Source organism: Grammomys surdaster, unplaced genomic scaffold (assembly GCF_004785775.1).
Source record: "Grammomys surdaster isolate TR1022 unplaced genomic scaffold, NIH_TR_1.0 125951, whole genome shotgun sequence".
NCBI lineage: Eukaryota > Metazoa > Chordata > Mammalia > Rodentia > Muridae > Grammomys > Grammomys surdaster.
The window spans coordinates 4492001-4517274 of NW_021620772.1; the positions used below are offsets into that span (position 1 = coordinate 4492001).

The 25274-nt window shown below is 39.6% G+C and overlaps 1 protein-coding gene across 2 annotated transcripts in view; it reads right to left on the reverse strand.

Moving 5' to 3' along the window:
* Nucleotides 1-25274, reverse strand: part of Bnc2 (basonuclin 2) — a 334323-nt gene that overhangs the window by 223425 nt on the left and 85624 nt on the right. The window contains exon 2 of one of the 2 annotated variants that reach the window (XM_028753638.1): nt 8906-8989. The exons of the other annotated variant lie outside the window; for it this stretch is intronic. Coding sequence (XP_028609471.1) covers nt 8906-8989 — 84 coding nt within the window. The remainder of the gene's footprint in view (nt 1-8905; nt 8990-25274) is intronic. 2 annotated transcript variants of the gene reach the window in all.

Here is a 25274-nt window from a genome sequence, read left to right on the forward strand (position 1 = left end):
ATGTAGCGGGCAGCTAATTTAACACTTCAATACCCTGCTTTCTAATTCTTTTTAACCCTGCTCTTCCCGCCTGAAGCGGCTTTTCGGCCACAGGCAATGCCTGTTTAGAATTCTCCTGACCTATGTTTCGCTGTTACCTCCTAGGCAAAATCTTCATTCACCTAGACTGACTCTCCCGAAACATTCTTCTTGTAAACACAGCCTCTAATTGACCCTTACTAGCTCCAGCACTCGATCTCGCGGCGGCGGCCGGCAACTATCCTCCCCATCCCTCTCTCCATCTGAGTCCTCTGACTCGGAAGTTAGTCCCTCCGACTCAGAGCTATCACGCCGTAAAAACCCCGGCTCCTTTACCGGATAAAGAGATCTTTCTCTGAGGCTTACTTCCCTCTCTCTCCCAAGAGTGTTTTTCCTCTTATCTATCATCCCCGTGGGTTGGTCCTCGGGGAGGCCTGATTTCTTAAATTTCCCTTTTCTTTTCTGAATTCCTAAGCGCTTTTGTCCTTCCTCTGTTTCTGACAAGTGGGCCCGTAATTCGTCTGTCTCTCCCCAGTCCGCCGCCATAATCGAGCAGCTTTTCTCATCCTGCAAAACCAGAAGGAAGAGTACCAGCACTGTCTGGGGAGGGAGACGAAAAAAATCAAGACCAAACATTATCTCTCAGAGAACATTACCCCGTCATACGGTTCTGGATTCACTCCACGCGTGAGAAAACGAGCGGAGGGTCTTCTTTAAGCAGCGCCGGCAATCGATGGATTTTCCCGGGTTTCACAGCACCAAATGTGCGGGGCGCGCGTGAAGTGGTCTCGCCGGCAAAAAACATACACACACGCGCGCACACACACATATCACACACACGCCAGAATCCTTCCGTATGAACACGTTTATTTCCCCAAAACCAAGATGGTGGTAGAAGACGAGAAGGCGTGGGAAAGCACTGCCTATATACCCCAGAGCGGGGTATTCACCCCCTGATTGGCTGCTTACTCGTAGCGCGCCAAACGCCGTGGGATGGGCTTAGCTTTGGCGGGCTAACCATGGCACATGCGCAGTTTACTTGGTACTAGGAAGAATTACGGGCGACAGCGCCACCTAGCGATGGCGGACTTTGTCAGCTCTCGTGGCGGCTCCCAACACATACGCACAGTCACCAACATGAACAGCTCATGTCAAACCTATCACCTAAAATTCAGACAACACTGTCTCATCAAAACACTTAGACTACGAAGAATATAAAGCGTATCTCATTCATAATATATCTGAAATACTAAAACCCAAGCATAGGAGTCCATGACTTCAATGCTACTGAAACAGGATATAAATGCAACAACAGCAATGGAAAAAAGGAAAAAAATATCTGAAAAGATATAAAAGCACCTAACTTATATCCTGCCAAAATTTAAAAAGGGGAAAAATGAAAAAGGGAAAAACCTTACATTCATTCAGCAAATTTTCTGTATTTACTTACAAATTTCAATTGCTGAATATACTATCATTTCCTTGTTTTGGGAAAACAGATGCACAGAGAATACTCAGTAAAAATAGACAAAAACTATAATCTTATTTAAACTTTTCTGTCAACTTTTAATTCCTATGGTAGAAAGATACCTTAAAAATTATTTTAAGTTACATAATATTTACATAGTCAAGACACATATGCTATTTCAGGAATTTTTTTCCTAATCATTAATCTTTTGATAACCAAAAATTAGTGAAAATATAGCATAATAAGAATAGATTTGCTGTTCTTATGTAAAATAAAATGCCTCAGTTACTAACACTATCTCCCCCTTCTGAGCCTTCCATAAGTGGCAGGCAGCACTAAAGAAAGAAAAATTTCCTATTCCATTGCATCAACTAAAATGTAATCCAGAGATAAAAACAGAGAGGGAGGGCATCTCCTACCTTACTCTGCTGGGTTTTAAGCAAGTCTGAACTCAAGGGTTTCTACACTCATATTTCCCTACATAGGAGAAGAAATGTGTTCACCTGAACCTACTAAACTCTGAATGCCACTGGTAATAATTTTACCCAGAAACAGGAAGAGGTGGCTCAATTAACATCCTGGATTCCTTTCTTAAACTTCTTTATCAAATTCATTCACATCTTTAAACCCATCAACAGTCATACAATTTATGTATGAATGTTACCTTAACCTTATGTTTTATGAGTTGTTTTTTTTTTTTCAAAATAATTGTGGGCACCAATCTTTTCAAGATCAGCAGTTCAACTCTGTAAATGAAATGGAACTGTAGATCGCTTCTGTGGAAGGTGGGAAATGAGAACAAGATGTAAAGAGAAGCAAATATAAACGAACAAAAATTTAATGTGAAAATACAGATAGGAAAAGAGAACGCAGAGAAAACACAAAAGAGACAGGACTGGACAGAAAGAAAGGCAGGGAGGAACCAAGAGAGGAGGGAGCAGGCAAGATAAAATATCTGCAGTCAATGGCTCTTATCCAAAGCTTGTCAGAGCACAAGCCCAACGCCTGCATCTTGTTTTCTGACAGCAAATACCTCTCCTTTATTTTTTTTCAACAATATTTTCTGTACCAAGGCAGTCTCATTTTCTTTTCAATTTTTAGGTTAGTTTGAAAGAAAGGTCCAATTCTGAAACTTTGTTCATATGTACAGCAGTAAGTTTTATTTTAGAAATGTACTTTGGAGCCTACACACCATGGCTCACAAAACCTCAGAGTTGTTCAGACCTTTTAAAACTGACGGACGGTACTGTCCTTCTGAAGAAGTCAGAGTTGCCAGGTTCTATGCTGCTTGAGAATCACATTCAAAATCAGTGCAATCTGAGCTCTGCAGCCAGATTCTACAGGAGGGTGAACCTGACAATGAGTTCCCACCACACCACCCCCCTTTCCTGCTGGCTTGTTTTATCCAGTCACACACCTACTCCTGCTCACCGGGTGCACACACACCACAGTCTACACCATAGTCCTCAGCATCTTAAAAACCTATGGTACTCAAGTTACTGCCCAGTCTGTTGGCCCTTGCAGTGTACTTTACTACCTTACAAAACAACTTTTCATATAAAAATTCATCAAATAATGCACCACTTTTGCTATATTGATCCTACAAACTGTAAGTCTGTGAAGTGGCTCAATACCGTGTCATCACCGCACAGCAACTTGTTTCATTTACAGTATCTGTTTCACTTCTACTCACGAGCTAATATAATTCAATTTTTTTTAACTGCACACAGGCTGCTAGACACATGTGCATGGCAAATGGAATCTGAACTTAGCTTAACAGCCTCATTTATTCCTGATGGTTTAAATTATTTCATCACAATTAATGACACCCCCTCAGCTTCCTGTGCAGCACTGCCAGATGTTCAGAGACCACAAAGCCACTCTCTTCTTTGACGGCTGGTGACAAGTTGTCCTCTGAAGGACATTCCCTAGGTACACAGCCGGATGACACCTCCATTGCTTAGCACCTCTCTGCCTCCCAGAGTAACTACAGTGAGGAAAAAGCAGGAAGTCATGAGAAACCAGCAAACGCATTAGTTAGGGCAAATTCTGCAAAGGGATGTAAATTTGGAGGAGCTGAGCTGCTGCTGGGGTTCCTAACCTTGCTGTTTAGAAAAGCCTTCTACTCCACCTTCTCCACACCAGCATCTACTGAGTGTACGGAGAGCCTACCATGGCATCATTCCCAGAGGATCGCGAAGAACAACCACCGAGCAAACTTCTCCCAAGAGGCCTTTCTCACTTTTGGTTATTTTCAGAAGTGTCTTGTTTTTATGTGTAAGCAATTTGAAATTATTTTCTCTCTCTTCAATCATGATTATCCTCTATCCTATTCAATAAAAACAGTAAATAGAAATACATTTTGGCAACTCTTTCTTAGTGGCTTTGCTCATTTACTTAGGTTTAAGTAGGGTTTTTTGAGGTTGTTTTGTTTTCCCAGGGGGTACTGGGGTTTTGTTATTTAGCTTTGCCTGTTACTATTATTTCACTAATTTTGTTTAAAGGAAATATTTAAAAACACAGTTCCTATTTCCTGTTTTGACTGCAATGCCAGGCAGACACAGCTATTTTACCTGACCACTTTTAATACCAACAATAAAAAATCTTAGTCTAAAACTTCAAAAATATTCATTGAATTCTTCACTTGAGTTTCACATAAAACACAAATTCACATAAAACAGAAATCACAGGTAGCTAAAAAGGTGGTAGAAATAAACACACTAGCACTTTTACAATAAGAATTGAATACATGGCTCTGATTTGGAAAACATTTCCATAAACTAGAGAACATGTGGCAGACATTTTATGGATTATTTTTTAAATGTTTAAAAAAAATACCCTGATCTTATTCAGGGAATAAGGGGCCTTTTCGTTTGCCAAAAAGTGTAATAGGAAAACAGAAAGGCCACCTGTGTCAGCCCACCCTATAGCATGAACATGAGCTATAAGGGCATTTTAGAAACTATTTTCAAACCGAGATGAGAAAAAAATCAGTATCAATACAGATTCTAAACAGATGCACAAGGCCTCTGTGCATGTTAGTGATGATGTGTGTGGCCTTCCCAACCAAGCTAATTCCACACGCCTCCCAAACTCCGTACACTTTCTCTTTAACAAGCTACTTGTGATTAAAACTACAGCCTCCTACATAGCAACTTGGACTATGGATAAAAACACAGGGAAATGGAACAAGGTGACTTTTCCACACCCATAACTGGGTATTTTTTAAATCTTAAATGACTATTGCATCCTACAGGACACTCAACACTTAACATTTGGTATTTGTATATTAAATGCTTTACTGGGATATCCTATAGAACAGACTGTCTTCCTCAGAGTTGAAGGACTCGGGAAGCTGTACTGGTGACACTCTTTGTAGCCTGTAGACAATAGTAAACTCTTAGCACTCCCAGAGTTGCATCAGATTTTCCTTGGACAGAGACTGAAATGAAAGTTCGATTACCGAGAGGTAGATAAGTAAAATAAACAACTAATTTCATACATTGAGGGTGGGAGAACGTCATATGGACCTCATTCTGTTGTCTCCAAACACTTTATCTGAGGGGGGAAAAGGAGCTGAGTAAACTTTAAACTCTCATGTAGGGATGTATTGCTTGTGTGTCCCTGGCAGATGTGGAAAGGAGATGAAATGGGCAAGGGAGAATCAAATATCCCTTCGCTGCAGGTTTGCTGAGGGAAAGAGCGCTGCAAAGACCTCACATCTGGCAATCATTTGTCAATAGCTGGAAAGAGAACTGCAGGAAACTTTCTGGCTCTTGGAGAAGATGAAAAGACAAAAACCATCTCTCTCTCTCTCTCTCTCTCTCTCTCTCTCTCTCTCTCTCTCTCTCCCCTCCCCACCCCTCACACACACACACAGTCATCATACAAGGACTTATGCTCTACCATGCCCACCCCCACCCCCAAATTTAATGATCTTCAGATATACTCTATTCCACGGTAAAAACACGCAGTCACTTGACTTGTTAAAGCTACAGTGTGTGTACATTTTTTCAAATAAACCCCAGGGCTGATGTTAGAAAATCAAAATCAGTCAAGCAGAGACCGCCTGGCACTTTGGGCAGGAATCCTTGTGGTTTAGTCAATAAACAGAATCTGAATGAAAGACACCACAGTAACTAGACAGTAACGTTTTGAACAGCTCTTAACCTGAAGGGAGGTGGGGGGGGTTGGTGCGCTAGTGACCAAAGACATAAGGGTACCAGTCCACTTAGAGCTGAGTGCCTGCAATGTGACTGCTTAGGACACAGTCATCTGTTGTTCCTAACAAAAAAGGAGAGAAAATAACATTATATGGGGGTTGTTATATGTAAGTGAAGCTGAAAGAGCTGTTTTTAAAAATTAATTATATTTATCTAATAAGGTAGTAAGAGAAACTTGTCTCCATTTTGTTCATACTGATAAATTACAGTCAATCTGTAGGCTTCATCATTGTGTGTCCTAAAAAATAATCAGCTTCGTCCCAGTAGATTCATCATACAATAAACAAAGTTTTCAAGATAGCCCCATACCACATTAATTAAGTTCTCCAAAATCACAGGAATATAAATCGACTTGTGGTGATAGATAGACTTCAAGGGGTGGCTTCTGGTTCACCCTCATGCTGCATTTAACCGGCAGTAGCAGCCACTGTGGAGCTCGTCCCTGTGACTCTGTAAGTGAAGGCTGCAGGTTGTTTAATAACCTGGCAAATTCACAGTAGCTTGTCAAATTATTACAGGAACAGTGTCATCACTAAACAAGCCTGATCACGGTTAATTACAATGCAGACCAGAGAGCGGCCACAATTGTTCATTAATTACAGGAAGCACCTCATTTAAATTTTATGGAAATTTACACTTGCACCCTGGTATGTCTGGAAAAAAAAAAAGAGATCCTTCACGCATTCACTGAAGAAAGGAGTCTGTGGTTTATGAAACATCACAGTAAATTGTGTCTAATCTGGTACTGAAATATTGGTTCATTATTTACTCTAATTTTCTAAGCACTTTAGAAGTGAAAAACACCAAGTCAAATCTCACATAGTGAATTCTCAACCTAGAAAAGAACTGCAAAGTTAACTGTACCAACTCAATCCATGAGGAGATGCAGCTAGGCTAAGAAAGGCCAACTTTTTATTAAATATATACAAAATACTTAGCAGTTAAAGAGGAGCTATCGTAGAAGGACCACTTCCTAGAAGGCAGTCATGCTGGTACACAATTCCATGCGGCTATTTATCAATTAAATTCCCACACTAAGCAGAAAATTCCAGCATCGCATCTACTTCAGAAGCCACTGAGGAAAATAAGCCAAGACATAAAGTGAACTGAAGCTGACTTTCTAGCTACTGGTCTATCAAATGTTAACCCCAAAGCACAACAGAAGCCTTTGCAAAAGTCAATCCAGTCACTGGGTAGGATAGTTACTCGAGACCAAAGATACAAAGACAAGTACTGGGAATCTCAAAATTATCAAACCATGAAGCTTCTAAGATGGCTGAAAAATCCAAGGATAAAAGGCAAGGATTTAATAGGAAGAAGTTACAGATAGAAAGAGGCTTGATGAGTCATGAGAACGTACGTCAAGGAGAACTAAACCATACATGAGAGTTATCCCTACGTGAACATTCTTTGTAAGAAAGAATATAAACAAAGTATTGCTTCCAAACTGAGGTGCCCTGGAATGTAATCTGAGAATAATATGGCCAAGCAGCAATCCTCTATCCTTTACAGTGCCTGGCATCAGAGAAAAGCAGGTCAAACTCCCTGAAGTGCATGCCTACTTCTCTTACATAGAAGAAGAGGAACTAAATGCCACGACAAGAATGAATGAGATGAAACTTTAAAATACTTCCAGAACAGATTACGCTCATTGTAAGTGACATAATATGACCAAAGTAGGTATTATTAAAAGGTATAGAAGCCATACACAAGGGAAGAAAGGGAAAGAGGAGGAAATGGTTTAAGTGTGTCCCAGCTAATTCACCAATTCAAGTTAGCTGGCAGTCTTTCAAGAGACTTAATTTTCCCCCTCGTCTACTAAACTTGTGTTAACAGAAGGAAGCAACTAGTAACACGATCACTTTCCTTACTTTGTGATGCTCTGAGTTTCTCTGCAGAGCCCAAACAACTTGTCAACTACACCGTTTACTGACAGCCAGGTTTCACTAAACATGTACCTACACTTCTTCCCTCCTTCAATATGCCAAGATAATATGCTAAAAAAAGTTTCACTTTTTATTGTAAACTGATATTGCAAACCCATTTTCTTCACACAAGTTCAAGACACATTCTCCAACAGTCACCCCAAAAGCTACTCACAGTGACTGCTGGAATAACATCCTTGTATCATGCCAGAGGTCAAGAATCAAGCTCCTTGCCACAAAGAAGCTTCTGTTACCCCATATTTGTATGTCACATATGCTGTGAGTTTTCCAGAACTGGGAAATACATGATCAGGACCTGAACGTGTCACACCTGCTCTTCTATTGTCCCACATCCATACACCACCTAGACAATACCAGCCTGAGACACAACAAAGCTCAGGTGGTCTTCTCTAGTCCAAGAGCAGGTGTGCAAGAGATGGCTTACCCCTGTTAGTACTACAAAAATTGAAGCTTCCCAGCCTCTAGCTCATCCACATCCCCACTATGAGGAACTCAGTTGTAAAAATTCCTCTCATTTATTATGTGTTACATCTAAATCAGTAAAAGATACTTTAATATTGTACTCAATATACTTATTCTGTAAAGCCTGAAAAATCCAGAAAATGATGCCAAGTTGAAACTCTAGAAAAGCTAGGTTTATTCATGCCATCCATGTTGAAACTTCAGCCTGTACATTGTAATGGTAAACACATCCCTTAAAAATTTAAAAGCACACAGAAGCAGAGATGTTCTTCATCATCTTTATATTTCTATTTTGCAATACACCAAGTCAGGTCTAATGCCTCAAGACCACACAAAGTGGACTAAATTCCAAGCCAACATTTTCAGGAGAAATGTACTTTGTACATATCACAATGTACTAAGACAGAAGATACTTATTGTTAAGTATCGCTTTTCTTATTTAGTCCACAGATGAAATTATTTCCCAAAGATCCCATAGCAACCTGTGCCAGTCTACACAGCCAGTCTTCAGGGATCAGGATTTTTCTTCTATTCCAGACTATGTCTCTTGGATGGATGGATGGATGGATGGATGGATGGATGGATGGATGGATGGATGGATAATAAATTTCTTCCAATTATAGACAGCTCATCCTTACAAGAACCCATAGCTATATATATGCTACATCAATGCCTTTTTACACTTATCTCAAAGGTTATCATCTCTTGATGGCACTGATAACACTGATCTCCAGGGGTCATTGTTTCTGACACAGCATGCCCAGCTAATAAAACAGTAAGACTTCAACCTGGACTTCCAGCCTCTGGTCTGGCTCCTCCAGGTTTGGGCAAAAGTCTGCACCCAGCACTCTGCCAGCACATGCCAGTGGAACCTGAGGGGATATGGCCAGGTTAGATGCTGGGCACAGAGTCTGCACATAGTCACACTATACCAGACAGAAGCAGGGATATCCCAACTGCAGGTCTGAAAAAGGCCTGACACATATTTGACATTGGTATGACAAATATATTGAAAATACATGAAACTTAGTTTACCAAGTATGAAAAGGTAATTAATTCTAAGAAGAAAAGATATACATACATTTTTCTCTTATAACCTCAGTCTCATATTTACGTCATGTAGCACAGAATAGCCATAAGTATCTATGGACAGGAAGACTAAGGGAAGTTAAAAAGACGAAAACTGGGAAGAAAAAAGACTGAAACACACTTTCTTCTGGATTTTGATATTCTTTTTCCACATAACCTTAAAATTTCCAGAGAAAATTGAGTGAACAGCATTCTACGCTGTCTTAAGTCCCTTTCTACCCTTAAGATATATGTTGAAATTCTCCTCTTCAGAGATATACTAACACAGGTAAAATCTAACTTATAAATATTGTTATTTTTATTTGCATACTGTCACCTTGTTTTGCTTCTCACTTGCCGAGGTTCATACTATTTGGTTCATATGTGGTAGAACCCTGAACCTGGCACTTGACACACTGTGGGCAAAGGTTCTTCTATCAAACAATAAAACCCCACACCCAATATTTACTATCTTTAAGTGTATGAAACACGATATAAATTTTGTTACAAAAAAAGAAACAACACTAAAACATTTTAATTTAGTAGATATTTCTTGGCATGGAGAGTTCGACCCTAAAATCCATGAAGATCCTCTTTCAAAATTACATCTTCTCTTACAGTCAGTATCTTCTCTGAATATTGCCTACTCCAAATATTTCACCTCTGGTTTTAAGATGAAGAGAAATGGATTTAGAATCCTTCATTTCCTACTTTTAACGTTTTTCTCTGGGGTCTGGAGATCTAGCTCAAAGATAAAGAGGTTAAGCAACTAAAGCAAGGCTCTGGACTCTACTCCCAGAATAGCAGACATAAAATAGAATTTTTATCAGTATTTGCCAGCACATGTTAACTGTGCTAATCACATGTATCTACCAACACATACCTCAACACATCAACTATGAGACATATCACCTGCATCTTCTATCCCTTTGGTGTCTGAGTCTTTCAAATTCCCAAGACCATCTGTGTTAACCAACATCCTTGCTTAAAGGTCAGTTCCCAGTTGTATGGGCTACTTAAGTGATTTCTTTTTCTAAACTTACCAATCAGTTTGCTGCTCAAGCTCAGAACAGTTTTTTAAAGTCCCACTTGCCCTAAGGGTGAGGTCTCCTAACATAACCCAGTCAACTTTCCAAACATGTTTAGGCCCAAGGCTCTCTTTCCTAGTTAAGTCTCTTATTTGTTCCTCCACACTGAGGTCCAAATGGTAAGATGCCTAAATATCATCTGCTGTCACAGTTAATAAGTCTTGTTTGTTTATGGGACAGGGTCTCATATAAACCACGCTAGCTTCTGGCGATCCAGCTGAAGATTACCTTAAATCCCACATCTGCCTGTTTCTACCACCCAAGTGCTGTGACTCAGGCAGTACCACTGTTCCATGTCTATTTTATTTTTTATTTATATAGGTGTTTTGCCTGGATGCATATCTGTGCACCATATGCATGTCTGGTACCCATGGAGGCTAAAAAAGGGTGTTGAATCTATTGGAAGTAAAATTACAGACAATTGCGATCCATAATATGGGTGCAAGAAACACGGGTCAAAAATGAAAAGGACAAAAAAAAAAGGGACAAGATACTAGGCAAGAAGAATCCCATTTAGTGTCATCAATTCTAAAGGTATTTGTTGACTTTACATATTATAAAGATAATATAGGAAACTACCTACTATTTGTATTTTAGTCTAAAACAACATAAGCATTTTCAGAAAAAAAGAATCTATACTCTACATTGTGGAGTAAGGGGAAAAACTGGGCATTAGTGAAGCAGAGGCATTAGGAATTTGTGTTGTGTCACAAATGGAAATGATGCTGATTGTACCCTGCAGTTGACATATGGAGGGGCACTAATGAGTTCTGCATCAGTAATTCTCTCAAGGGGACAATAAGAGGAAAAGGAAAAAAAAATCAATCTTGGAATATTCAATATCAAAATGAATCCTCTCCCATCTACAGAATGATTCCTATAAAACTCTAACAAATGTGACTACTGAGCTGACTGAAATGGTTTCCATAAGCCAGGATGTATATTTTGTAAATTGTGTGTAAACAATACCTTATTTCACATATACAAAGCAAATTGCTACTTATCTTAATACTATTTGCCCGTGTCACAAATACTAAGCTTCCAGCTTCTTTTCATCTTCACACTCACAGAATTCACTTTATAAACACTCTCAAGAGGAAAGAAGAAAGTTAAACAACTATAATTACATTCAATTACAACTTCAGACACTTAGAAATACAGTTCTGAGAGGAAACAAGGCTTTTTCAGTTGGAAAAGGAAGAGTGTAGCAAGCTACCAGTGTGTTTCAACAGTCCTAGTCACAAAGAAGAACTAGCAGTGGATAGCACTCCCGAGCCTGGAGTCCTAACATTTCTCACAAAAAAAAGAAAAAAAAAATAAGGATGCATAAAAGAAAATTCCCATATTCTAGAGACAAGACAACTAAGATGCAAATCTAGCTGCACAGATCAGTATGGTTATATTCTAACAATACCCAATACCCTACCATAACTGCAACTGACACTGTCATCAATTATCAGATGGAGAAATTAATCAAGAAAGATAAGCAACATCTAGGACATAAAAGATGACAGACTAATTAGCTGTAATTTAGAACACTTTTCTCCATCTTCCAATTTAAAAACCTCAGAAGTGAGCCAGCCTGCTACAAGCAACCAGAAAGTGACAAACAGAAGGAAGAGACTCAACTGGCCACCTTACCGCTACTCCACTGTGAACTGACAGACACAGTGGGTCTGTCTAGTGTTCAGAATATAAATATTAAAGTGACTTCGAGACTCTCCTTGATCCATGTTCCTTTGTCCTAGGAACGAGTGTTTGCTTCAATACTGATGAAACTACAATGATTACCACAAAATATTTGCAAGGATTAAGACTTTAGAGATATCATAGTTTTTGTTATTTTTGCTTCTTAGTATATTTTGCATTTAGAATAATAAAATAATGTTTGTTGAAGAAATATTAATGAACCAATCAGCTAGCATTTCTAAATTTGATTCCACAGGTTTCTTTGTGGAATTCTGTTTTGAACATATAGACTTCATTCTTCTGGATCAGTAACAGCAAGTTAGAAGCCTCACAAAGAGCCTTGTGATATCTCCAGGGGAAGTTGAAGCTGGGTACCTGGCTGCTGTCTTGCACATACCTCAGAGGAATAATGGTGTAAGAGAGAGTGATTTACAACCTACTTTGTATATAATCAGCAGAAACAAAAGATGACAACAAGCACACACACCACCCCCTTCTCTCTCTCCTCTTGGGAGAATTCAGAAAGGGAGGGCAAGTGGGCATTCACTTCAGTATCAAAGGGCTTCCAGAAAACACATTTTCTGTAGAGTAGAGAGGAAATGTACCTGAGTTCCTCCTCTTTATGTCTCTCTTTGTCTCTGTCTCTCTCTGTCAGTCTCTCTCTGTGTCTCTCTGTCTCTCTGTCTCTCTCTCTCTCTCACACACACACACACACACACACACACACACACACACACGCACACAAAACCACTACAGTTTTGTGTGTATACTTAGTATACATATAAAACTGTTAGGCATTAGACTTTTTAAAAGACAACATAAAATGCCCAAATCGGAAAGGGATGCAGTGCCAAGTATTTGGAGGTGAGTAGATGGGAGTGGAGGATGTGCAGGCGGATGAAGATAGAAGAAACTCAGAAATGATGACTTGAGGTAATGTGTTAGGGAGGGCGGGACTCACGGAGCCAGGGATGACTCCACTTAAAATTTAATTTTTCTTTTAAATATGAAACATTCATGTAAGCTATTGCCTGACAGACATCATGAAAGTTGCAGCCCAAATAAACAAAGTAACTTCTATGTCAGCTCAAGGCTTCTCAGTTAAGCTGGCTATAAGCCCAGATCAGTTCTGAATCACTGAAAGTGTTCTGGTGATTTCTAGTCCAGCAATGATGAAAGGGATGAGGAAACTAATCAGAAGAACCTGAAAAAGAATGGATATACAAATTTGGACATGAAAAATAGAATGGAGGAAAGAGGTAATAAGGAGTAAATTCCTTTAAGAGGACTCAGGGGCATGCTGGGTGCAAGAACTGTTACATTCCAAGCCAGAGGGAAGCATAACAGCACTTCAGAATGCCAAACAGCAAGAGGAAAAACCACTCAGATAACACAAGTTCAGGAGTGCCATTAAGAATATGCTAGCCTGCATTGAGAGAGAGAGAGAGAGAGAGAGAGAGAGAGAGAGAGAGAGAGAGAGATTGATTTCCTAACACTGTGAAGATGAAGATGCATGCAAAGCACACTGCTGCCAAATACATGAATACAAAAACAGAAACAGTAAGGTGAGCTCCAGAGGCTGGTGTGCATCTAACTTACATCTTAATTTCGCCACTAACAATTTAACTAAAGACAATATTGTAGGTCTTTAAGTATAGGTCACTATGTTTCTGAGTGCGAGATCTCTAAGTACTAGATCTCTAAGCTAAGACTGCCAAGGCCAAGCATACAGAATCTAAAACAGAAAAATGAATATTATGTTCCCTGATGAGAAAACAGTTCATGTGTATATGGAGGTCATTTTTCCAGTAAGAAATGGCAGAAATATATCCATTCCTATAGAAGCTTTAGATGAGACAGGAGTGTACCAAGAAGAATTTGATAAAGATGGGAAAGGGTTCTAGAGGAAGAATACAGGCTGGGACAGGTGATGTTCTGGAGTCATGTGACTCTACTAGTCACTGGTTGACAGGAGTTGACAAAATGGAAGGTGACATGGAGATATAGACAGTGTGCCTCATGAGTGGGGGGAACTTAGGAGCTCATCCTCCCAGCTAAGCCTCCCAGGAGAAGGGCTCCTAGTTCTGTGTGCAGAAGCAACTTTTGCAGACTCAATAACAGGAGATTTTCACAGCCACAAACAAGAACACTTTGTTTTTATTCTGTAAAACCAGGAACAGACAGTGAAAGTCTCTCTTCTTTGTGACACCCTGAGGAGTTTAATGGACCATTAATAATGTTAAAATTACACAATCTTTCTTCTAGAGTACTTACAAGGCTTTATACCTAATATTTATTAATTCTCACATCAGACAAATAGGGAGAACTTCCTTTGCATATTCTCCCTTTAAAGAAAACTGAGGCCTATCACTATAGTTCCTTTCCATATTTGATAAATGGACATGGACAGGTGAAATTGAGACAAATGCTTTAGCTACTAGTAACACTCATCTTCACTAGAGAAACCCTACCAATTTACCTATGTATTAGCACTAAAGAAAGCATAGAGCCATTTTAAGCTGTATTATCAGTAGACTTTTTAAAAATTATTCTTTAAAAATATGTACAAAATTGATCTCAAATGGCTTCACTCACTCTTATAATTCAGTATTTCAGAAACTAAATATTAAAGTTGTTTCTTAATGGTATGTATACATCATCAAGTTTTATAGCTGATATTTAATGAAAATTCACGTATGTTTACCTGTGCCCAATATTTCTGTCTTCAATCCTGGACCTCAACCATCCTACAGACAGGTAATAAAGCTCTTAGTCAGATGGTGGTGTCACACACCTTTAAGCCCAGCACCTGGGAGGCAGAGGCAGAGGCAGGGGCAGAAGGATCTCTGTGAGTTCAAGGCCAGCCTGGTCACTCAGAACTACACACAGAAGCCCTGTCCCTTAAAACTAAAAAACATAGAAGAAAACAGAAAGAAGATGCTGGCCTCTTCAAATCTAAGCTGTCACTTCTTGTCACCTATCTCAGAGCCTTTTGCTTTTTGTATTTGCATAAGAGGAGTCCTTATGTAGGGCTAGAGAGGTTGGTAAGAAGGCGCATGTGACACTTTCTGAGAATCCAGAGGATGCACTTCCATTACCACCCACAAAAACGGCACCCAGTACATGCCTCCCATGAGAGTTCAGAAGTTTGAGATACTAAGGGAAGAAGTTTGATAATGACAGAAGCAAATGTCAAAGGGCAACAAGATAGTACAGCAATAGAAAAAACTAAAAATCTTTCTCAGGCTTACCAGAGTCCAACATTACCAATTTCAGGAGGCTTCAGAATGCTCTTGTAGTATTAAAAGAAAAGAAAAACTTGTCTCAGCTCAAAAGGGCTGACCTATGAAGTCTTCACCATGCAGAATGTTGATTATCAGCACATTTTCCCCTCTGTCCTCCTGTACCAGCCAATCCCCCAACAAATAAAATATAAGAACATTTTCTGAGTATTCTATGACACTACAGCTTGACTTTTAAATGATAAAGCAGAGTTCTTAGGAAACACAACAGAATAACATCTAAAGAAACCTAAACCTCTGGGGGATATCTCTTGACTGACAACCAGCAGCCCACATTGGTAGTCCATAGTGTACCTGCCCTGCTGAGCTTCAAGTATAGAAAGCCAGACTACCAGTGGAGTGAAGGCTCTCCAGATGATAATTTCATATAGAATGAGACACAACTACTGAGGAAAGACAAAGGGTATTTATTGGAGGGTAAGATTCAAACCTCCCCAAACATCACATACTCTTTAAGAGACAATGGGGATGCCAGAAGAAACAAAAGTGTGAGATAAAGTGCTGAAATGATCAAGGAATGATATGGCCAATTCATACCCGCTATAAATGTCAGCAGGAACTGGTGTAGGGGACAGGCACTAACATATGGATGAAAAGCACTAAGACAATTTAGGCCAATGTTGGCAAACTCCCATAATCTCAGCACTTGGGAGACTGGGGCAGGAGGATTTCCTTCTAGAGACGAGCTTTTCTCTAAATTAGAAAACAAACAAAGAAATGGCAGGTCTCCTTGAACAGAGCCACTGTGCTTAGCTTCTCTACCTGGCTTTCCACAAGAATCAAGAATCAGGATGACGCAGACTCAGAGGCACAGGCCTATGAGTCCAGCATATGAGAAGCTGAGATAGATTCGAATTCAAGGCAGACTAGGATACAAAGTAGAGGAAGAGCGGATCAGGATGACTTTCTCTCCGATGAGAGGAAGGAAGCAGCCTCCAGGAAAGCACCGAAAGCCACTGCATTTCTTTTCAGATGGTGCTGTTTAGAAAGGGGTTCACATCAGAACACAATACATCTATATCAGTGGCTTTTACTTATAGAGACACAAAAACAGAACCAATCAATTAGGTTCTCTTTTCTTTCTCCCGAAATTTAACAGTATTGGAAAGGAAAGGGTTGACTGAAAACTGCATGTGTGCAGATAAAATGAAATGTGATAGAGTATGTCATGTTCCAAAGTCAGGAGCACCAAGAGCACAGCGTTACAAGTTACCATTGAACCAGCTACATTAAATCAGCGATTGTCCTTAAAAAATTAAAGTAGCAGTTGATGGTCTAAGAAATAAAATACAGTGGGTAACAAACAGTACTAGATTCTGCACACAAATGGCTGACTGGAGATACAAACACTTCTGAAGAACCCTGACCTCCCATTTGAAATTAGTTAAAGCTGGCAATCAAGACTGAGCCTAAAGAGGGGTGCCACTAACCAGAGGAGGTCCAGTTATCTGAACGAGAGAGCCAGAGACTATAACGTGTGGCCAAAGATCAATAAACTGTGCCCAAAGATTAAGGAAGCTAGCTGATCTTCTCTGAATACAAAGCTTGAATTTGAAAAGAGTTAAAAGGAGAAAGGAATTCGGTCCTGCTGTTCCATACAGTAAAAACTTGAGATTCTCTACAGCCCAATCCTGCCTCCAAGCCTGCCAAGGACCTAGAGAGACAAAATAGGTACAAAACTGACTTCTAGGAAATACACTGTATGCCCACTGCAAATGCACGGATCTCTGTAGGAGTGAAAGGCAAGGGCAATGAAAAGCTGCATATTCTGCAGCTCAGATAATGGGCAAAGGAAAACTCTTCCCACCAGTGATGTCTTTGTTACCAAGGATTATAAGATGTGGGGAATAAAATAAGAAGGAATTTCTTAAAGTTTCCAGTGGGAATATTCTCGTATACTCATCCTAAGTGAACATGCTTCACTCCTGAACTCTAGCAGCTTTGAAAACTTAAGGCGGAAGAAGGCTGGTAGGAAACAGAACACTTCACACGTACGTGTGTGTATGTGTGTGTGTGTGTACATGTATGTGTACAAATGTGTGTGTGCATACACGTGTGTATGTGTGTGCGTGCATGTCTGTCTGTCTGTCTGTGTGTCTCTGAGTGTGTGTTAGTTACCTCACATATAGCTAACAACACCTAACGATGACTAACACTAGAAACCACCATCTCCCTCTGTAATCTTTCAATGGTATGTGCTACCTAGGTTTCATCTGCACAGGACACCACATCCTACTCTTTCTGTTTCATGCGAATGTTAACCCTGATCTGTCATGCTCCTACTAAATTTTTTAGGTATCAAGTGAGTATCTCCCTAAACAAACAAGAGAGGCGAGTCTTCTGCTCTTGTTTCTTTGCTAGAGTGCACCCCTAACTTCAATACATCTTGCAGTGTTATCACCAAAATCTCACTAATAAAGTTTTCATAATTAAAAGTCTTCTCCTTATTTCCCAAACACACTAATTTTGAAAGTCTGTCCATTCTTGTTTTTCGGTCTCCTCAGCTGTACCTTACATATCTTGTAGATCATCAAGTCTACTAAGTACCCACTAGGCCCTTTCTTTGCACAAGTGTTAAGTGGTAACCATCATTTGATCCTTCTACACTCACAATCCAGCGCCACACCTACCAACGGTCACAGGCATTCTCTTATATTAAATGAAATGTTCCCTAAAAATTATCAATTAAAGTTCTTCTGAGATCTTGAAGAATCCAACTTTGACCTATCCTTCAGTTTATCTTCTCTTCCTTCAATAATATTTAGCCTTGAGTCTAATGAATATATTTGATGGCTCTTATGCTGGTCTGGCTCTCTCCTCACTGGACAGACTACTCTGGCTGTCTCACCCCCCGCCCACTCCCACCCCCCACACATCCCACACATACACATTCTGTTTTAACAGTCTCTGTATTTCCCAGTGACAAATACTATATGAGATCCCCTGATACTTGGGAGAAAGGTTCTTCTCCTCCCCATCACTCTATATACATTAAGCACTGGACATCCTTGAATTTTAAGCCAACTTTTCTATTACTAACAGCAATCACTCATTTGTTCAGCTTCATACTCCTCCAAAGCACCTACCACACGGCTTTATCCACATCAGTCAACCAAACCATATTAAAAATAATGCATAAATCTCTTAAAATTCATAATGGCACAAGGGGCAAGACAATTATTTTAACTATTTCATTATTCTAACCTGATCCTCAACATATACCTCTAAGGTAGGTACAGACCAATAACTGCTGTTTTATATAAATGTGGGATGCAAAAAAAAATCATTAGTCATGTGCAGAGTGCTAAAAGCTCAGTAACTAAGTTCATGGTATCTTTCTGCTGAGATGGGTCTCATCAGATGTGGACACGACATGATGTCTTGTCTGACTAACCTATTTAACCTTACTCCCATATATGCCTAGAACCCAACTCCACAAAGCAACCTTCCAGAGTTAGGAAAACGGACATGTCTCCCCTATAATGTAACTTAAAGAGGTCTCTTTTTTTACCCCCTCAAATTGTCACCCTGAGCTGAAATCTAAAGTGTATGAAAACATGCAGGCACATCAATAGCCTCCCAAATTGAAATTGACTGAGGCTTGAGAATAGGAGCTGGTCTGAACCGCCCTTTAACAAGTGCCTGAAAATAAGTACTGATTGTGATGCATTTGGAAAGAAAGGGATCTGCCCATTAAACCAGCCTGAAATGGGAAGAGATTTCTAATATGCAGTGATATAAAGGTAGCTTACAGACTATTTGGGATGAAGCTCCACCCCTAATCAGCTTTGAATTTGTTTCAAACAAGAGGAAAGTAAACTACAATTTGTGGGCCAAATGCAGCCCTGTTTGTTGCCTTCTTTTATTAATAAAGTATTATTGAAAAACATCTATGTCTACCATGTGTGTGTGTGTGTGTGTGTGTGTGTGTGTGTGTGTGTGTGTAAAACGATTTGAGCCTACCAGTTGAATAGCTACTGCAGAAATCAGACATGAACACAGAAAAAGTCTGCCAGCCCATCTTTTGTTTTTCATTCAGGCAGGGTCTCATGTAGCACAGGCTAACTTCAGTCTTGCTAAAAAGTCCAGGGTAATCTTGAACTTGTAATCCTTCTGTCTCTACCTCTCATGTGCTAGGATTATAGCATGGACTATCACACTGGTAGTATTGTTGGCTATCAACCACAAGGCTCACATGCCAGGTAAGCACTCTACTGACTGACCTACAGCCCCAACTCACTCCCAAAATGTTTTAATCAATGCAGAAATTAGGCCTCCGTCCTAAGCAGTATCATTCTCATGAATTCATCATTAGAAGCAAGTGTAGAAATCTAAGCAAGGACATTCATACTGCAGTACAATTCTTTATTTTTAAAATCATCTAATAACCAAGAACTCATTAAATCAATTATGATACAATAGTATAAGACTAGATTGAAACTTAAAATAGTTCCTCTCTGTCTCCCTCTCCCATCTTACCCTTCCTCTCTGTCTCCTTCTTTCCCATCTTCTACTCTCTTTTAGAAGAGGATTCTAGAAACTAACCATAGACCATATGAGTGCTTAGCACACACACTGAGCTATATTCCCTATCCCACTAATGTAGGATATATCTATGGCACTCTCCAGGTTTTCTTAAGGCCATAAATACATACAAAATAAACAGCATAGTCATTTAGAATAACTCCAATGTTCCAAACGTGTGTGTGTGTGTGTGTGTGTGTGTGTGTGTGTGTGTGTAAAGGGAACTGAAAAGATGTTAATCAAAAGGTTCCTACATGGAACCACATACATGGTGGCACTAAATTTTTTCTCTCTGGGTTTTCTAACTATATCTGTATATTTGCATCCCTCCTGTAAAAGTTGTGTCCAAATCCATATGACTATTACATAGCAAAAGAAATGTCCATGATTTAATTTCCATTAATGTCCATGTCTTAACTTCAGAAATTAAGAAGGTATTCAGGTAGTAGTGGAGATGTACAACTTTAATCTCAGCACTCAGGAGGCAGAGACAGGCAAATCTCTAAGTTCTACACCATCCTGGTCTACAAAACGAGTTCCAGGACAGGCAGAGCTACATAGAGAAACCCTGTCCTGAAAAACAACACTAACATCAACAACAAGCAGCCCACACAATCCAGAACTAAGAAGCAAAGAAGGTTGCTTGTTTGGTGTAGGGGAGTTGTTCTTGTTGTGGTTTGGTTGGGTTGAGAGTTTTGGGGTTTGTTGTTGTGTTTTAGCTTATTCTCTCTCTGTGTTTTAAAGACTGCAAGTAGCTTAGGCTCACAAAAACCCTACACCTTCATGAACTTCTATCTCTGCTACATGAGGCAAACTGAACAATGGATAAAGTCTTCACAAAGCACTCATGGGATAGACAGAGGAGGAGAGCTTAACAGAATCACTTCTTGATGGGAGTATATTAATTCAATCAGTTGCTTGCTTCTGAGTTACTATAAAAAGGTTCATAAAGTACCCAAAAGCCACATACAAGTTTAGAATTATGCTGCTCAGTGACTGATTCCCAGTGAAGAGTAGGAATAGAGAGGTTTCGTTCTATCTTAACTTCCTTCAGCACAAGTCAGACTCTATACAACTGAGCTCCTTAGTATTTAAGAAATCACTGGGAAGTCAAGCATATACATCATGCATGCAGTAAGAACCTGGCACCATAGGTGATGAACATACACTGGCAGAACACAGCTAAGGACTGGAAACTGTAATGATACTTGACAAAAGAGGACAATGACAGCAGCCACACAGAGCTCCAGTTCTGTGCCCCACATCACAGACCTCTTTCCTGTGTCCCACAATATAAGAGTTAGTCAAGCCTCAGGGAGAGTCCATAACTTTCCCAGTCAGAGCAAGAGATCAGTTCAAATGCAGATATAGTCAGGTAGTAAGTATGGGTCCTCCCTATATTCACAGGAGAGAAATCATATTTCTAATAAAGTACTATATAAAATTCCAATGTACATTTATCAGGTGAGAAAACTTGAAATCTATGTTTTACAAAGAGAAAACAAAATTATGTCAATTATTTTTATAGACAAGTTATTCAATGTAGTACATTTTGTTCTTACCTTTATCCATACATGCACACAGAGGAATTAAGAGTTTTAATCTTTTCAAACTGAAGAAGAATCTGTATGTATTCAGACACAATTAAGCAAAGAACTATGACCTGGCTTTTCAGCCGTCTTCCATACTAAAATTATGTTACTACTATGGATTATCTAAATCTGTATACTTGAAATTAAACATACAAAAAGTTGTACAATGAAAAAAATATCTATTCTTAGGTATATTCTCATAGAGAGCAGCTTCTTCTATAAATATTACAGTGGTATCACCCAAATCAAATAAAAACTTCAATTCTCAGGCCTCATGACCTGAAGTACTGATGTATGAAGGTACTGGTTTTCTATAACCAAGTACTCCATGCACCAAGACAGAGGTCTAAAAGACAAGATTCAGTAGCTCTCATCCCATATATAACTACTCTGGTTTTATCAGTTTTTTGTATCATACCCCTTTAAAATCTGCCTTCAAAGTGTCAGGGTGGGAGAGGCTCTAGATGGATGGATCTCTCTGGGAAGGTGAAATGATTTGTGAGCTGACTGAGGGCAGGTGAGGATGGGAACAGGAGGGATCCCATGAGGGAGGGAAGAAAAGAGGGGGAAAGTATGGGAAGAATGGAAGGGGGTTATCTGGTGTTGGGGAGGGCACTATGTGGAAACCTAGCACAGTGGAAAGTTCCTGGAACATCCACTTATGAGGATGACCCTAGGAAGAACTCCTAGTTATAGAGGCTACAGAGCCTGATCTGGCCAACTTCTGTAACCCTGCATGGTTTCCAGACACGGGACTAGGCCACCACAGGACACCAACCCAGCCACTAAACCTTCAACCTACATCCTGTCCTGCCTGCAAGATGTGCCTGTGCAATGGTGGCTCAGAACTTATGGGAGTGGCCAACCAATGACTGGTCTAACTTGAACACTATGTTCTGAAAGGGAGCCCATGCTCAACACTGCCTGGATGGCCAGGAACCAGAAGCTGGATGGCCCAGAGACCTCGTGTAGAACCAAACACAACGACCCCCGCCCCCCCCAAAAGTCAACCAAATGATTCCTAATGACATTCTGCTAGTGCAATGCTTCTTCTAGCATATGATGAGATTAAATGGAGATTACATTACACAGAGTTCAGGAAATCCTGGGGAAGTGGGGGCGAGGTGGTATGTGGTGGCGAGAAGTACTGTAGGAGCCAGAGGGGTCCAGAACCAACTAAGCAGGACTCATAGGGGCTCACAAAACTGAAGCTGCAGTCACAGAATCTGAACGGGCCTGTGCTATGTCCTTTGCATATACGCCATGGTTGTTTAGCTTGGGGCTCTTGTAGGACTCCGAACAGTGGGAGTGGGAGGGTATGTGTCTCTGACTCTTTTGTCTGTTCTTGGGACCCTTTTCCTCCTACTGGGTTGCCTTGTCCAGCCTTGATATAAGTGTTTGTGCCAATTCTTATTGTAACTTGCTATGCCATGTTTGGCTGATATCTCCAGGAGGCCTGCTCTTTTCTGAAGGGAAATGGAGGAGCAGTGGATCTGGGGGAGGGGAGCTGGGAGGAGTGGAGGGAGGGCAGGAATTGTATGAGAGAAGAAAAATTTAAAGAAAAATAGGGAAGTGTTCAAAAAAGTAAAAATAATTTCCAGAAGGGTCAGGTGATTTCTACAACTGACTTGTTCCGGCTTTTAAAATATCTAGCACAAGTAAGAAATGTTTTAAAATTCAAGTAAATGGTTAAGACTGGTGTTGATATAAGGATAAACAGACCTAATAGAATTTGTCACAGCAGGCATCACAGAAAGAATGAGATCATTTTGGACCTCCACAACACTGTTCTCTCCCTTCCTACAGGTGAATGAAGAAGTGTAAATGTTTTCCTAAAGCTTTCCCCATAATTCCATTGTCTCTAAATAGTCAAGCTTCCCTAGAGACCAAAGTTACAAAACAGCTAAAGGAGCTACATGTTATGAAGGCTCTACAACAAGCTACAACCTCCAGAGTCTATTCTTCTTTTACCTTCCTCAAGTCAATATCCATTCTCCATCATAGAATCAAAGATGAACTCAGGGGTAGAAGATTCTCCTAACAAATGATTCTGGTTTCAATCTTAATCATTGAACAGATACATGACTGAAAGAATTAATGAAGTAATTTATTTTCTTAAGAAAATGCATACTGGGAATCTGTAATCCTAAGATTCAAGAGGCTGAGGCAGAAGAGTTTGAGTTTGAGACCTTCTGGGCAATACATAGCATGAGACTCTGTTCAAAATCATAGGCATAGACTGGAAGCAAAGAAAGGTCAGCATTCAAGTGTCTTATTCGAAGTCATGTGACATGGGAAGCTCCTGTATGACATCACAGCAAGAGCATCTGCACTCAGAACCAGTCAATTATCCTAAGAAGTTCCCAATATGCTAATGGCTGGCAAAAGAAACAAAAACAAGCTCAAAAAACAAAATGCTGATTTTTATTAAATGAAATTTGACTTGGGAAAAAACATCCTGACTTGGCTGAAACGTTCTTATTAGAGATATTTAATATTGGAGTAATTTCACTCTTTACTTCTTGGAAAATAAAAGGAAACTTTTAATAAATCAGGTTGGAAAGGATTAAGCAGAACTACAACATCCTTTTCATAATTTCAAAGAAAATGTTTCCATGATCAGGATTATCAACTATTATTTCCAGATAAATTAAATATACATGAAAGGTTATTTGACACTTTTATTTTCACTTCCTAGAAAAAAAAACAACTTTAAAACTGAATATAAGAAATAATAAACAGAAAGAAAAAAAGCAAATACCAGCAATATTCTTTTTAAAAAACACATTTAAAATCCCCAACTGAAAACAAGAGTCACCCAAACTTCACTATCATCTGAGCAACCAAGAAGAGTAAAAGAAGCCAACTCTGTGGGCTTCACCAAGCGCTTAGGGAAGACGTTTAGTTTATGAATATGTCTTAAATTTGAAGCGTCAAGTCCACATATAAATCTCGATTTTGTTGTAAAGTTGATTGCTTGCTAGTTTAAGACTTCCCATAAACAATGTCAATATATCTGTTTAAAAAGAACAAACCATCATACAAACACCACTAATCAGATTAAACTCTGGAGGTCTATCTTGACAAAATCATTTTATAAAAATGCACAAATCATGCCCTTAAAATTCTACATAAATATGAGCACACTGGCTTACTCATGTCTCATTTTTCTGTACAACATTCATGTTAAAATTCTGTTACATTCCAGAATGTTTGAAGCAGTAGCTCTTCAGAGGAAAGCTCTTAGGTTAGGAGCTTCACAATCTTCTCCTTGCAGCTACTGGTAGGTAGTAACGTGCATGAACACACAGGCAGGTGCATGCAACATGTGTCCCTACCAATGCGTTTTTAAGGATGGGAATACAGCACCTCCCAGGAGCAGGGGAACAAACTTTTTAACATTTGGAAATATAGAGAAACCAAAAGTTCAAAACTACAACTCAAGCTGTATCTTTTCTTAAGATATAGTTCTCCCCTTCACAGGGGATCAATTAGAAACACAAACGCTTTAAAGGCACAGAGCAAAAGGAAACTGTTCCAGCAGTGCACATTTTAATCTCTTATAAATGAATCTGAATCAGTTCACAGTCCAGAGTGTTATTTGTAATGTATACATTATAAGTGAGGTAAAATCACATCTGTCTTCTGTAACTGTATGTTCAAAACAATGAAGGAGGCTGACATACCCCTTGAGAGGGGCACAGGAGGGACAGTCTGCAAAATCGGAGGCCATTATGAGGCCTGAAGTATCCTAAACCTGAGGCTCCACGCATGGTTTCATAGCACTATTCCTTCCAGAGACTCCAAGCCCTGATAACTTCCCTATTTAAATGGCTCAATTTCCAGAATTCCTGGTTTTAAATCACAATGGAAACATCTGGCTAGGATTGAATT